The sequence below is a fragment of the Bufo bufo genome, chromosome 4, assembly GCF_905171765.1.
Source record: "Bufo bufo chromosome 4, aBufBuf1.1, whole genome shotgun sequence".
NCBI lineage: Eukaryota > Metazoa > Chordata > Amphibia > Anura > Bufonidae > Bufo > Bufo bufo.
Genome location: NC_053392.1, coordinates 8137153 through 8151784, shown reverse-complemented (window position 1 = coordinate 8151784; position 14632 = coordinate 8137153). Strand labels below are relative to the sequence as shown.

Here is a 14632-nt window from a genome sequence, read left to right as displayed (position 1 = left end):
ATAGCTTTGGGTGTATCCCATCAGGCCCCTGTGACTTATTTGTATTAATTTTAGACAGCTGACTTAGAACCTCTTCCTCTGTAAAGACACATGCATCAAAAGATTCATTAGTCTTCTTTCCTAACTGAGGTCCTTCTCCTTCATTTTTCTTTGTAAAAACTGAACAGAAATATTCATTGAGGCAGTCAGCTAGTTCTTTATCTTCCATATACCTTCCTTCTTTTGTTTTTAATTTGGTAATTCCTTGTTTTAGTTTCCTTTTTTCATTTATGTATCTGAAGAATGCCTTCTCGCCTTTTTTCCCTGACTGAGCTAATTTCTCTTCTGCCTGTGCTTTGGAAGCTCTTATAACTTGTTTGGCCTCTCTCTGCCTAATCTTATAAATTTGTCTGTCATCCTCGTTTTGTTTTTTTTTATAATTCCTAAATGCTATCTTTTTGTTTTTAATGATTTTGGCCACTTCTGCTGAGTACCACAGTGGTCTCTTCCTTTTTTTGCTTTTACTGACAAGCCTAATGCAATTTTCTGTTGCCTTCAATAGTGCCACTTTTAAGTAGTCCCATTTCTCCTGGACTCCAATGAAACTGTTCCAGTCTGATAGGGACTTGTATACCACTAATCTAATTTTAGAAAAGTCTGTTTTTCTAAAATCTAAAACTTTTGTTTTTGTGTGGTGTGACTCAGTCACTGTACTTATAGTAAACCACACTGACTGGTGATCACTAGATCCCAAGTTTTCCCCTACAGTAATATCAGATACCAAATTCTCATTTGTGAATACTAAATCTAAAATGGCCTCCTTCCGGGTTGGCTCCTCCTCTACTTGCTGTAGAGATAATCCCAGTAGGGAATTTAGAATATCTGTACTCCTGGCAGAACTAGCTATTTTGGTTTTCCAGTTTACATCTGGAAGATTGAAGTCTCCCATAATGATAACTTCCCCCTTCAATGTCATTTTAGCTATTTCCTCAACTAGTAGATCATCTAATTCTTTGACTTGGCTAGGTGGTCTATATATCACACCTACACGAGTTACCTTATGATTATCAAGCTGCACGGTAACCCAAACTGACTTTAAATTGTTCTCGCTAACTTGTATCAAATTAGATTTTATGTTATCTTTCACATACAGGGCCACCCCTCCCCCCTTCTTGCCTTCTCTGTCTTTCCTGTATAGAGAGAACCCTGGTATTGATATATCCCAGTCATTACTCCCCTTGAACCACGTCTCAGTAACAGCCACTACATCTATATTCTCAGATGCCATTATAGCCTCAAGTTCATTGATCTTATTCCCTAGACTGCGAGCATTTGTAGACAAGACTCTGAGCTTGTCATTCCTTAACCTTTGTGCTACTGGCCTCTTCTGGCATTGTTCCGGGGGGCAGTTGGACTGCTGGATTATCACTCTTTTGCCCCCCTTTCCTAGTTTAAATGCTTCTTAGCAAATACCTGGAACTGTTCACCGAGGACATTCGTTCCTTTGAGAGAAAGATGCAAACCATCTTTCTTGTACAGTTCTTTTTCCATTTGCGGAACATTTGTTCCGCAAATGTTTCTGGGGTAGACACCTCCACTCTCTCCGGTAGGCCCAGAATACGGATATTGTTACGTCTGCTACGAACCTGCTGTAATAACTGCCTGGTGTCATTTCCAACCATTCTGGACGCATCTTCCACGTCACTTACTCTTTGCTCCACTGCAGATGTTCTCTCACGTATTTTGTCAAAATCGTGCCGTAAACAGCTAAGATCTGACTGGAGATGATCTATTTTTGATGTAGAAGCAGCTTGACAAGCCGCTATAGCTTTCATAATTTGAGATGCTTCAGCAGACGCCACAGGCACATGAGACCCCTCACTTTCTTCCTCGGTCTGACTCATGGCATCCATGTATTGTTTAACAGATGATGGAGCCACAGAAGAGGTTTTGCGGCCCATAGAAACAGTCCACAGATACTTGACTGGTCAGCTTAAGTAAGGCACTCCTGCAGACTATCAGGTAATTACTTTACTGAGTCCAGCGAGACTTGAGGATTAGTCAGTCAGACTGCTATTGTTTTTCCCCCACTATGCAGGGGGGGAAGTATATCAGTCCCACCCTATGGAAGCACTGTATGTGCCCAGGGGATCCTCCAGCAGCCACTACAGTGTCCATGCAAACGATCCTCTATTAGGAGAGTCACATAAGGCCTTGCACTGTGCTATAATGGGAGAGGCACTCACCCACACTGCCCCACTGCTCCGCTCTGACCGTCCGATCTGATAGGAGAGCTCCGTCACACCAAGATGGCGCTCACCACACGGGTCCGTCTCCGCTCCCGCCGCTGGTCGCGTGCGTCTTCCCAATACCAGCAGCAGCGCACCTCAAGCTGACAACTCCTGATGTGGTTCCGTCCTTGCAGAGTGTTTCCTCCGCTTCGCCAGGGCCTGACACAGCGCCGCTCCACAGACTCTTCACCCGGCACCTTCCCGCTCTTACCCCTGGGCCGTCAATGCTCTCAAGATGGCACTTAAACCGCAGCGATCCGGTCAGTGTGGTATGTCCCCAAATCTTGAGGGTCTTGATGTTGTCTGTGGGATCTTGAATAACCCCTTTTGCCGGGTGTTTTAAGGGTTTTATCAGGATTCTGGAGGAGCACTGAGACTTTGCTTCCTCACGCCATGCAGGTTAGGCCACGTCCCCGCAGACTCGAATACATAATTAAAAACTATATTTGATCACTTCGCCCCCTTCTGTTATTAGAATCTTCCATTTCTGCAGTTTGTTGGCGTAAAACTTTGAAAAACGGCCTATATTTGGAACGAACATTGCGGTCACATGACTTGAACACATGACGGCTGCTTGATGGAGCATGCGCTGATGGAGGCGGTGGCCATCTTTTGTATTGGCAACCGCCCTGTATACAGTCCCGCGAGAATGGGTGTAATGTCTGATACTCCAATGAACATATTGAGTGGATATCATGTGATAGGGGGTGGGAAGGGACCGGAAGATGGTCCATAGAAACCCGGGAATGCGAGAGATCTTTTTTATTATACCACACGGGTGATTTGTGTTTTATAAGTAATTGCTCACATATATAAATAAGCAACCATCCCACTCTCCCTCACTTCCCCTGACGAAGCCATTCGGCGAAACGCGTTGGGTAGGTGAGGGACATTGGGCTGGGAGACTTGAGCTAATTTTCTTGGGCATACTATATAGTGTGAGATAGTGAGATAGATGTACCTTATGCAGCATATACTCACAATATGTGGAGGATGGGCTCTCCTTTAACTTATTTAAGCAGCACCTCATTGATTGATAGATATACATAACCGTTGTGATGATACGCACGTTGCACTTTCTTGCCTTAAATGCTCTGAATCATGAACATGTGATGTTATATTAGGAATAGAGTGTAAGATTTCCTCTGCTGATTGTACACATATGATGAAATTATGCTAGTTCCATTGCAGTTGTCCCTTCTTCATGTACTGTGTGGATTCTAAATGTTTTTAGATTTTCAATTTGATGTTAATAAAAAAATATATTTTTAACCATATGATCGTTTGGATTACTGAATGATTTGGGCATACACATTTTGCTTGATAGGTGATCTTCAAAAGTCCTGTCAAGGGGACGGCTAGAGTAGCAAAGTGGGGAACAAACCTCATGTAATAGCCCACCATTCCCAGGAATGACTTTATTTGCCTAGTGGTGACAGGTCGGGGCCAATTCCGTATCGCCTCTACTTTTTTTTCACTTTGGACGCGGAGTTATCAAACCCCATGACATACCCCAGGTACTTAGTTTCTTCTAACCCTATCGCGCATTTTTTTGGGTTAGCGGTTAGGCCAGCTTTCTGAAAGTCCACTACAGCCTGCACTTTAGGTAGGTGACTTTCCCAGTTGATACTTTGGATGACAATATCGTTCAGGTAAGCCGAAGCGTACCGACGATGTGGACGAAGCACAATGTCCATTAGTCGCTGAAATGTGGCGGGGGCGCCATGAAGACCAAAGGGTAAGACCTTATATTGATACAGCCCCTCAGGCGTGATGAAGGCAGTTTTCTCTTTGGCAGCCTCCGTTAAGGGCACCTGCCAGTACCCTTTAATGAGGTCCAAAACAGTAAAATACCGGGCTTGTCCTAACCTCTCGATGAGCTCATCCACCCGGGGCATGGGATATGCATCGAATTTGGAAACCTTGTTAAGTTTTCGAAAGTCGTTACAAAACGTCCCGTCCGGCTTGGGTATCAATACTATAGGACTGGCTTACTCACTTTTTGACTCCTCAATGACGTCTAGTTGCAACATTAGCTGCTCTTCCTCCGATATGGCTTGTCGCCGAGCCTCGGGTACCCGGTATGGTTTTAATGGGACATTTGCCTGAGGTTCAGTGACAATGTCATGCTGGATTATGGAAGTGCGTCCAGGGAGGTCCAAGAACACATCGTTGTTCCGACTAACAAACTCCCTGGCCTGCTAAATCTGTTTAGAGGAGAGGCTGTCAGCAATTTTTACGGTGGCAGCCACCTCTCTTGCATAAGACAGCGGGGCCAGTACCTTTTCTCCTAGAAAACCCGGCCGCGGGCTGTCTTCTGTACAGGTTTCCTTATCTTTCCTTGGTTTGAGTAAATTCACATGGTAAACCTGCTCTGGCTTTCGCCGCCCTGGCTGGTGTATCTTGTAGTTTACATCTCCAATTTTCTCGAGCACCTCGTAGGGCCCCTGGCACCTAGCCAGGAACTTACTGTCCACGGTCGGCACCAGAACCAAAACCCAATCACCCGGGTTAAAGATCCGGACCCGACCCGGGTCCATAGCTATTCGGTCAAACGGTACTTCGATAATCGGGAGAGGTACTAAGGGACTACGAATTGTGTCTGGGGGCTAGTTATCTGGCAGGTCGGGCAAGACTTACAAAACTCTTCCATTTCTTTAAATATGCTGTGCCAGTAAAACAGCTGTAGCATACAATACTGAGTTTTCTGCAGCCCCAGGTGACCCCCAAGAACGTGTTGGTGGGCTAAATTTAACACAAGCTTGCAATAAGCCTTGGGGACCACCAACTGTTCAAAAGGCTCACCCCGTAGTTGGTTTACCCAATACAACATATCCTGATGAACCACAAAACGCGGAAACACTGACTCTGTCCCAGGTTGTTGTAGTTCACCATCTACTATTAATACATTTTCCCAGGCGCGGGATATGGTTGGGTCCCGATGATGGGCGGTACCAAAATTATCCCCGGAGAAATTGAGTTCTGCCAATTCAGAACCAGACGGCAAGTCCTCCATGTCTCCCACCATCACACTTAGCGGGGGTTGTCTCCCCCTCTTCAACCGAAGTGGCTGTCACCCCTACCGCTGGCCCTTTGGTCTCAGGTTCCCAGGGTTCTGGTCTCCCCCCTGAGCCGGGCCACTCTGCTAGGGTTACCCCTGTCTCATGGGTATCAGTCACTCTCATAGCAGGCAACAGTGCTGGGAAGCCCGGGAAGTCTCTCCCTATTATAAGTTTGTAGTGTAAATTAGGGGCAACTGACACTTCATGAGTCCATCTGCTAGCCCCTGTGGTTAGAGACACCAGGGCGGTGGGATAGTCTTTTAAGTCTCCATGGATGCACATGACCCCTACTTTCTGGCCAGTATACTCCGCTGACCGTACCAGAGGAGCCCTTACTAGGGACACCAGACTCCCTGAGTCCAGCAGAGCCTCCGCTGGAGTGTCTCCTACCTCCACCTGGCACAGGTGGTTTAGAGACTCTGGGGTACTTGTTGCACACAGCCTCCTGGCATATAGCGACTAACAGTAGCCATAGTTAGTGTCCATGGGTTCCACCTGATGGGAACAGTCAGACTATCAGAGTCAGGACCGTAGAGGGTACACTCCGGGTGGGTTTGGTTGGTACAAGTCGCCGGGTCTGGGATGGAGATTTATTGGGTTTGACTCTCCCCCTCCCAAAAGAACCCCCTGTAACAGTCTTAGTAGCCTTGTAGCGCTCCACTAGGTCCACCATTTCTAGGGCTTTGCCAGGAGACACCTAGCCGATCCAGTGCTGGAAAGGTGGTGGCAGAGCCCTCCAGAACATATCAGCCAATAGTCTATCCAGCATAGCCGTGGGACTCAGCACATCAGGCTGTAGCCACTTTTTCAAGAGGTGGAGTAAGTCATAATACTGGGTCCTCGCAGGCTCAGCCGGCTTAAACCCCCATTGATGTACCCGCTGGGCCCGGACCAACACATTCACCCCCAGTCTTGCCAAAATCTCACCATTTACTTTTTGGTAGTCAGCCACTTGATCGTCCGGCAAGTCGAAATACACTTGCTGGGAATCGGATGCCAGGAATAGAGCGATGACCTCATCCCACTGATCGTGGGGTATCTTTTCCCTGATGGCCACTTTCTCGTACATTGCCAATGTCGCCTGCGGGGGTCATCTTAGGAATCGCGGCACGGACTGATTTCCGGGCATCGTGGATGCTTAGGGTTGCTCCTGCTGTCTGCAAAGCCATCACGTGTTGTAGCAGCAACTGGTTGGTCTCTTGCTGCTGCTTATTAGCCTCACGTTGCTGCAGGTTTGTCTCTCGCTGCTGCAGATTAGCCTCCATGAGGGCCTTCACAACAGCCGCCATTTTGTTGTGGGGAACTGGTTGTAATACAGCTGGTTTAATGTACGACATACAACCGTGCCTGAAAAATGCAGAAACCAAAAATATCGGCGTTCACGCCAGCCACATTGCTCTTGCCCGCATCCTCCACCAATTGTAGGGTTTCGCTCTGGTAGATAGGGTAAGTGGGCACAGTACAGAGGCAAAATACAAGTTCTTAACTCAAAATGTCAGTGTTTATTCACACAAGGCAATTGCACAAAACAGCACGTAACTTTGCAGTCTTGGTGTTAATTCACACACAATGGAAAGTTCCTATAACACAAGTCACCTTGCTGGCAGTTCTGCCTCCAGTAGTCCACAGCAGGGTTTAGGAGGCCTGTTTCCCCAGCATGCGGCTCTCAGCCCTCCAGTACGGCACAAAGCCTCAGATCCCAAAAACAGAGATATATCTACTGAGCCCAGCTGCCTATTTAAGGACAGCCAGGTGCTGCCAAAACACGGACCGGCACTTCAACTCCAGTCCGGTATTTGACCTCACCTGGCTGGAAACCAGCCCAGCCGCACATGCTGGGAGGAAAATACCTGCCTTGCCAGACACAACGCCTCACTGTGCCACTGAGGGATATGTGTACAGGCAGCCTATCACATACCTTATATACCAACCGAGGGATATGTGTGAAGACAGCTTATCACACATGCTATATACCCACGCACACAGCAGTTTTCATATGGCCGCTTTCAGCATATTTGCCAGGTTGTGGCTGGACCTCCGCCGGCCCCAATTATAGTGAAAGGGCGGAACGGAATGCCAGCAAAACGCAGCAAGGATGGATCCAACAGGCTGTTACTGGCAATAACAGCCTGCCCGATCTGTTTCACGCAAGTGTGAAACAAGCCTAAGTTGACCTTTGAGGAATATCACAAGGAAACCAAAACTCTTGCTTGAAGTACATGGTTTATTGAAAGAATCGATAGCATCACACAGAATGTACAAATCATACGAAGATAATGGAATCACATAATTCTATCACCTCCTTTAGTCATATGATTACAAAGTTAATTCCAGTAATATAACAATGATCTGGAGCAGGATAACATAAAATAATATGGGTAAGACACAATGGACAAATTTAGGACACAATTATATAAAATTTCTGGGAAAATATAGAAACCACCCAGAAAAGTGGCGATAAGCACAAAGGGTTACAAATGATGGCACAAGTATAGTGTGCACTATTTTCAACTTTTTACACTTCAAATATAGAGTAAAAAACCTAACAGTCTCCTGTTTCCCAGTTTTCAAACTGTTGATATTGGTAGAGATGATGTCTGTGAATTCACATGGTTGCCCTTTGTGTAAGCCTTATGGCTTTCTATGTATTGTACTTTACATCAGTGGAGGTGAGGATTTTATTAATTAGGCCTCTATGTATCATGTCGTTATATTGGTGTAGGGATGTACTGCATATGCTTAAGAAAGGGAGTAGCAGTCCCCTGATACGTCACTACCAGTCATCTCCCACTACAACCCTAAGAGGAGCTCAAGCATGGAGAGCTTATGAATTATGAATCCTGTTACGATGAGATGCTGCACTCTAGGGGGAAAAGCTCATACACTTCACTAGTGGAAACCTGGATAAAAGAATCATTTGTAAAAAGTGGAAATTGTCAGTAATACACAACAACAGGATGGCACACTATAGTCTGGAAATGTTCTGGTTTGGGACTGCTTTATAACATCAGGATCTGGGCAGATTATCATCATAGACTCTACTATGAATTCTTCATTGTACCAGAGGCTGCTGGAGGACAATGTGAGACCATCTGTCAGAAAGACTGAAGCTCAATGTAGACCTGACAAATAGGCAATGACCTCACAAATAGCAAGAAACCCATCAAGAAGTTGTCAGAAAAACAGTGGATGAGACCTGGAATGGCCAAGAAAAATCCTGGTTCTAAATCTCATAAAGATGCTGGGGGACATCTGGACCTGGCTGTGCATGCTCTCCATGGAAGAGTAGGAAAACAAATCCTCCTACAAAAGACCAGCAGACAGTAAGGCCTAATTCACATTTGTGTATTCTGCTCAGTATCTTCTATCAGTATTTGTAAGATAAAACTGGGAGGAGAACAAAACCTGAGAACTGTACAATGAGCAGATTTACATGTCTCTGTGTTCTGGACCAAGTCTTAATTTTTTGGCTTGCAAATCCTAATATGAGATACTGTGAATGAGGCTTATAATAAATGCCCGCTGGAGGTTGTTTTTTGACATAGAGGCAGCACCAGGTATCAACGCCACTGAAGGAAATGGCATTTTTCTGGTCCTAACATGACCATGGACTGCTCACATGCTAGTTTCCCAATCCAGCCACAGTGTTATTCAATGAAAGCCGCTGATGATAGACAAGCTCCCCAATTAGCAACCATGTTCAGGACGGGAGAGCTGTACATGCAGTGAGGCCAGATGGAGTACACAAGTGGCAGCAGTATTCTATTAAGAGCTTCAGAGCAGATCTTCTAAGGACATTGCCCCAAATTTACTAATCATAAAGATGGTGTAAGCTTAGACAGGCCATCTAGACTTTCTCCAGATTTATCAGAGGGACTCATGCTGGATGATAAATCTGGTGTATGGACAGACACTTTTCACCGACTCTATACCAACTACTGGTTGGCTTACTATGAGAGATTTTTTTACGCATGATTTGTTATTATGGTGCAAATGGGACATTTTAGGCCCAACTCATTTCTGTAAAGCTCCACCTACTTTCCTTTAAACCCTGTCCTCATCGAGCATGTTGGAAAAAAGTGTAGTAACCCTAGATGTCCCAATTCTGTGCCACTGTTTAAAAACAGATTTTTGGTGCAATATCAGGGCCATTATATCAGTAAGTGACCGTTTCCAGCACATTGCTAAAAATAAAGAGCAGACAAAGCCTTTAACCGCTCAGTATGTTTGAGGTGGGAAACGAAAGCAAAAAACCCAGAGGAAACCCAATGCAAACACAGGAAGGACATACAAACTCCATCCAGATATCTTTGGTCAGATTTAAACCTAGGACCCCAGCACTGCAAGATAACGATGCTGATCAGTAATCCGCCATGCTCAGTGCATTACTGCAAATTCAATTTATTATTACTGTTTTCTTCTATTTCATCACTTTTTCCCTCTTAAAATATTTCCCACATTCCATACAAGAATATGTGAATTTTCTGATGTGTTTCAATATTTAATTTCCTTGTAAAACATTATTAACATCAAAGAGTCTTCTCTCTTGTGTGACTTTTCTGATGTAGAACAAGACTTGATTTGTTGGCAAAACTTTTCCCACATTGTGAACATGAATAAGGCTTCTCTCCTGTGTGACTTTTCAGATGCCGATTAAGAGTTGATTTCTTGGTAAAACATTTCCCACATTCTGAACATGAACATGGCTTCTCTCCTGTGTGAAGTCTCTTATGTTGATCAACACCTGATTTCCTGGTAAAGCATTTTCCACATTCTGAACATGAATATGGCTTCTCTCCTGTGTGCATTCTCTCATGTAGAATAAGACTTGAGCTGTATGTAAAACATTTCCCACATTTTGAACATGAATAGGGTTTCTCTCCTGTGTGAATTCTTTTATGCTGATCAAGACCTGATTTCTGGGTAAAACATTTCCCACATTCTGAACATGAATTCACTCCTGTGTTACTTCTCTCATGTTCTATTAGCTCTGATTTATGTTTAAAACATTTCCCAAACTCTGAACATGAATATGGCTTCTCTCCTATATGCATTTTCTTATGTATATCAAGGCTTGATTTATGTTTAAAACATTTCCCACATTCTGAACATGAATATGGCCTCTCTCCTGTATGAATCTTCTTATGTATATCAAGGCTTGATTTCTGGGTAAAACATTTCCCACATTCTGAACATGAAAATGGTTTCTCTCCTGTGTGAATTCTCTGATGTTTAGTAAGACTTTTTTTTTCTGTGAAACATTTCCCACATTCTGAACATGAATATGGCTTCTCCCCTGTGTGAATTCTCTTATGTTGACGAAGGCTTAGTTTGAGTGAAAAACATTTTCCACATTCTGAACATGAATACGGCTTCTCTCCTGTGTGAATTCTCTGATGTGTAGTAAGATTTCTTTTTTCTGTGAAACATTTCCCACATTCTGAACATGAATATGGCTTCTCTCCTGTGTGAATTCTATTATGTTGATCAAGAACTGATTTCTTGGTAAAACATTTTCCACATTCTGAACATGAATACGGCTTCACTCCTGTGTGACTTCTTATATGTTGATCAAGATTTGATTTTGTGGTAAAACATTTACCACATTCTGAACATGAATACTGTTTCTCTCCTGTGTGAGTTCTTTTATGCTGAACACAATTTGATTTATATCTAAAACGCATTCCACAATCTGAACATGAAAATGGTTTCTCTCCTGTGTGAATTCTCTCATGTCGTAAAAGCTTTGATTTACTTCTAAAGTGTTTCCCACATTTTGAACATGAATAAGGTTTTTCTCTGGTGTGAAGACTCTCATGAGTAACAAGATGCGATTTATCTGCAAAACATTTCCCACATTATAAAAATGAATACTGCTTCTGCTTTGTGTGAATTTTCTCATGTGTAACAAGATTTGATTTGTCTGTAAAGCATTTTCAACATTCTGAACATGAATATGGCTTCTCTCCTGTGACTACATCTGTGTACAGAAAGCTCTGACCTACATCTGACCTGTTTTCCACAGTCCCCACAATGGAACCTTTAACCGCCTTTTTGCTCTATATTTGGGGTAACAATCTGTGATTAGTCAGGAGAAGGTTCCTCACGATTAGGTGTATTACATGACAGATCTGGACTTGTGGTAACAACCTTTGATTGGTCAGAAGCAGTTTCCCCATGATTAGGGGGATTATATGACAGATCTGTAGTGAGAAGTGATAGATATACAATCATAGTAATGTTTTCACCTGAAAAGCGCTGGATGATATCTTTATCTTCTTTATAATCTAGCGATACCCTGATGCTTCCTTCAAGCTTCATAATGGGATTTTCTGTTATAATGAAAAATTGATTTTGTGAATTTCTGTTCAAACAACAAAGTGGATAAATTTATAATATTTAAAGGCCAGAATTACAGACGCATAATCCATTGATATTACGTGCACATGTATCTATGATGCTGTGAGTTGATGTCAGCTGAACCTGTGTTCAGGACACATGTGCATAATACAGACGGATAATATGTCCGTAATAAGCTCATGTGAATCTGGCCTTTGGCTGGAGAGACACATACAATGCTAGATACAGTTTTATTTTTTGTGCCAAAGTCAGAAATAAATCCAGCAGGAATGTGAGGAATACGTCCTTCCCTTCCCTTGCTATGCATGTGCTGTGGAATCTGCAGTGGAAATGCAAAACCGGTACCAGGATTTATGAGGTGTTTCTGCAGTTTGCATATTGTGGATCTGCTTGCGGATTTAGCCCAAATCTATGAAGCAAATTTGTGCAAGTAAACTGTAACAAGAGGAAGTATGTCACTTTTATCCCTCAATACATGGCTAAAGAAACCGCATGTGGAAACAGCGATGAGGTGGATTTCCCTTTGAAAACAATGGATGATTTTGTTCCTTTCATGGAACAATACACAATAATATTGCTATTTTATGGGACCTTTAATAATGTTAGAGGTACATTACCGTTCCTAGATATGATGTATCAATAGGGATCTGCGATGTGGAGGTAATGTCATCTATAACACCCGGCATCTGATGACACCTACCTGAGGTATAACAGCCATAACTACACTGCGTGCAGAATTATTAGGCAAATGAGTATTTTGACCACATCATCCTCTTTATGCATGTTGTCTTACTCCAAGCTGTATAGGCTCGAAAGCCTTCTACCAATTAAGCATATTAGGTGATGTGCATCTCTGTAATGAGAAGGGGTGTGGTCTAATGACATCAACACCCTATATCAGGTGTGCATAATTATTAGGCAACTTTCCTTTGGCAAAATGGGTCAAAAGAAGGACTTGACAGGCTCAGAAAAGTCAAAAATAGTGAGATATCTTGCAGAGGGATGCAGCACTCTTAAAATTGCAAAGCTTCTGAAGCGTGATCATCGAACAATCAAGCGTTTCATTCAAAATAGTCAACAGGGTCGCAAGAAGCGTGTGGAAAAACCAAGGCGCAAAATAACTGCCCATGAACTGAGAAAAGTCAAGCGTGCAGCTGCCAAGATGCCACTTGCCACCAGTTTGGCCATATTTTCAGAGCTGCAACATCACTGGAGTGCCCAAAAGCACAAGGTGTGCAATACTCAGAGACATGGCCAAGGTAAGAAAGGCTGAAAGACGACCACCACTGAACAAGACACACAAGCTGAAACGTCAAGACTGGGCCAAGAAATATCTCAAGAGTGATTTTTCTAAGGTTTTATGGACTGATGAAATGAGAGTGAGTCTTGATGGGCCAGATGGATGGGCCCGTGGCTGGATTGGTAAAGGGCAGAGAGCTCCAGTCCGACTCAGACGCCAGCAAGGTGGAGGTGGAGTACTGGTTTGGGCTGGTATCATCAAAGATGAGCTTGTGGGGCCTTTTCGGGTTGAGGATGGAGTCAAGCTCAACTCCCAGTCCTACTGCCAGTTTCTGGAAGACACCTTCTTCAAGCAGTGGTACAGGAAGAAGTCTGCATCCTTCAAGAAAAACATGATTTTCATGCAGGACAATGCTCCATCACACGCGTCCAAGTACTCCACAGCGTGGCTGGCAAGAAAGGGTATAAAAGAAGAAAATCTAATGACATGGCCTCCTTGTTCACCTGATCTGAACCCCATTGAGAACCTGTGGTCCATCATCAAATGTGAGATTTACAAGGAGGGAAAACAGTACACCTCTCTGAACAGTGTCTGGGAGGCTGTGGTTGCTGCTGCACGCAATGTTGATGGTGAACAGATCAAAACACTGACAGAATCCATGGATGGCAGGCTTTTGAGTGTCCTTGCAAAGAAAGGTGGCTATATTGGTCACTGATCTGTTTTTGTTTTGTTTTTGAATGTCAGAAATGTATATTTGTGAATGTTGAGATGTTATATTGGTTTCACTGGTAAAAATAAATAATTGAAATGGGTATATATTTGTTTTTTGTTAAGTTGCCTAATAATTATGCACAGTAATAGTCACCTGCACACACAGATATCCCCCTAAAATAGCTAAAACTAAAAACAAACTAAAAACTACTTCCAAAAATATTCAGCTTTGATATTAATGAGTTTTTTGGGTTCATTGAGAACATGGTTGTTGTTCAATAATAAAATTAATCCTCAAAAATACAACTTGCCTAATAATTCTGCACTCCCTGTACATGTCTCCAGCCTTTATAGTGTAGAAGTAATGTCACCTATAACACCCAGCATCTGATGACACCTACCTGAGGTATAACAGCCATAACTACATGTCTCCAGCCTTTATAGTGTAGAAGTAATGTCACCTATAACACCCAGCATCTGATGACACCTACCTGAGGTAAAACAGTCATTACTACATGTCTCCAGCCTTTATAGTGTAGTAGTAATGTCATCTATAACACCCGGCATCTGATGACACCTACCTGAGGTATAACAACCATTACTACATGTCTCCAGCCTTTATAGTGTAGAAGTAATGTCATATATAACACCCGTCATCTGATGACACCTACCTGAGGTATAACAGTCATTACTACATGTCTCCAGCCTTTATAGTGTAGAAGTAATGTCATCTATAACACCCGGCATCTGATGTCACCTACCTGAGGTATAACAGCCATTACTACATGTCCCAAGCCTTTATAGTGTAGTAGTAATGTCATCTATAACACCCGGCATCTGATGACACCTACCTGAGGTATAACAGTCATTACTACATGTCTCCAGCCTTTATAGTGTAGTAGTAATGTCATCTATAACACCCGGCCTCTGATGTCACCTACCTGAGGTATAACAGCCATTACTACATGTCTCCAGCCTTTACAGTGTAG

At 43.4% G+C, this 14632-nt stretch overlaps 3 protein-coding genes across 3 annotated transcripts in view; 1 reads left to right on the top strand and 2 right to left on the bottom strand.

Moving 5' to 3' along the window:
- Positions 1-14632, bottom strand: part of LOC120998324 (aspartic and glutamic acid-rich protein-like) — a 2513920-nt gene that overhangs the window by 936831 nt on the left and 1562457 nt on the right. The gene's annotated exons all lie outside the window — the stretch shown is intronic.
- Positions 1-14632, top strand: part of LOC120998305 (gastrula zinc finger protein XlCGF26.1-like) — a 4064644-nt gene that overhangs the window by 3394518 nt on the left and 655494 nt on the right. The gene's annotated exons all lie outside the window — the stretch shown is intronic.
- Positions 8448-12338, bottom strand: LOC120998349 (gastrula zinc finger protein XlCGF26.1-like). Its single transcript, XM_040429015.1, has 3 exons — positions 12310-12338; positions 11581-11664; positions 8448-11171 (listed from the first exon to the last, which is right to left on the bottom strand). The coding sequence occupies exons 2-3, from the start codon at positions 11651-11653 to the stop codon at positions 9862-9864; spliced, it is 1383 nt and encodes a 460-aa protein (XP_040284949.1). The 5' UTR covers positions 11654-11664; positions 12310-12338; the 3' UTR covers positions 8448-9861.

Bases quoted from the DNA above. Each gene is read 5' to 3' on its own strand.
- LOC120998349 (XM_040429015.1), bottom strand. From the start codon at position 11,653: ATGAAGCTTGAAGGAAGCATCAGGGTATCGCTAGATTATAAAGAAGAT. The intron at 11,172-11,580 runs GTGAAAACATTA...AATGTTTTGCAG, and splicing joins TATCATCCAGCGCTTTTCAG to ATAAATCGCATCTTGTTACT.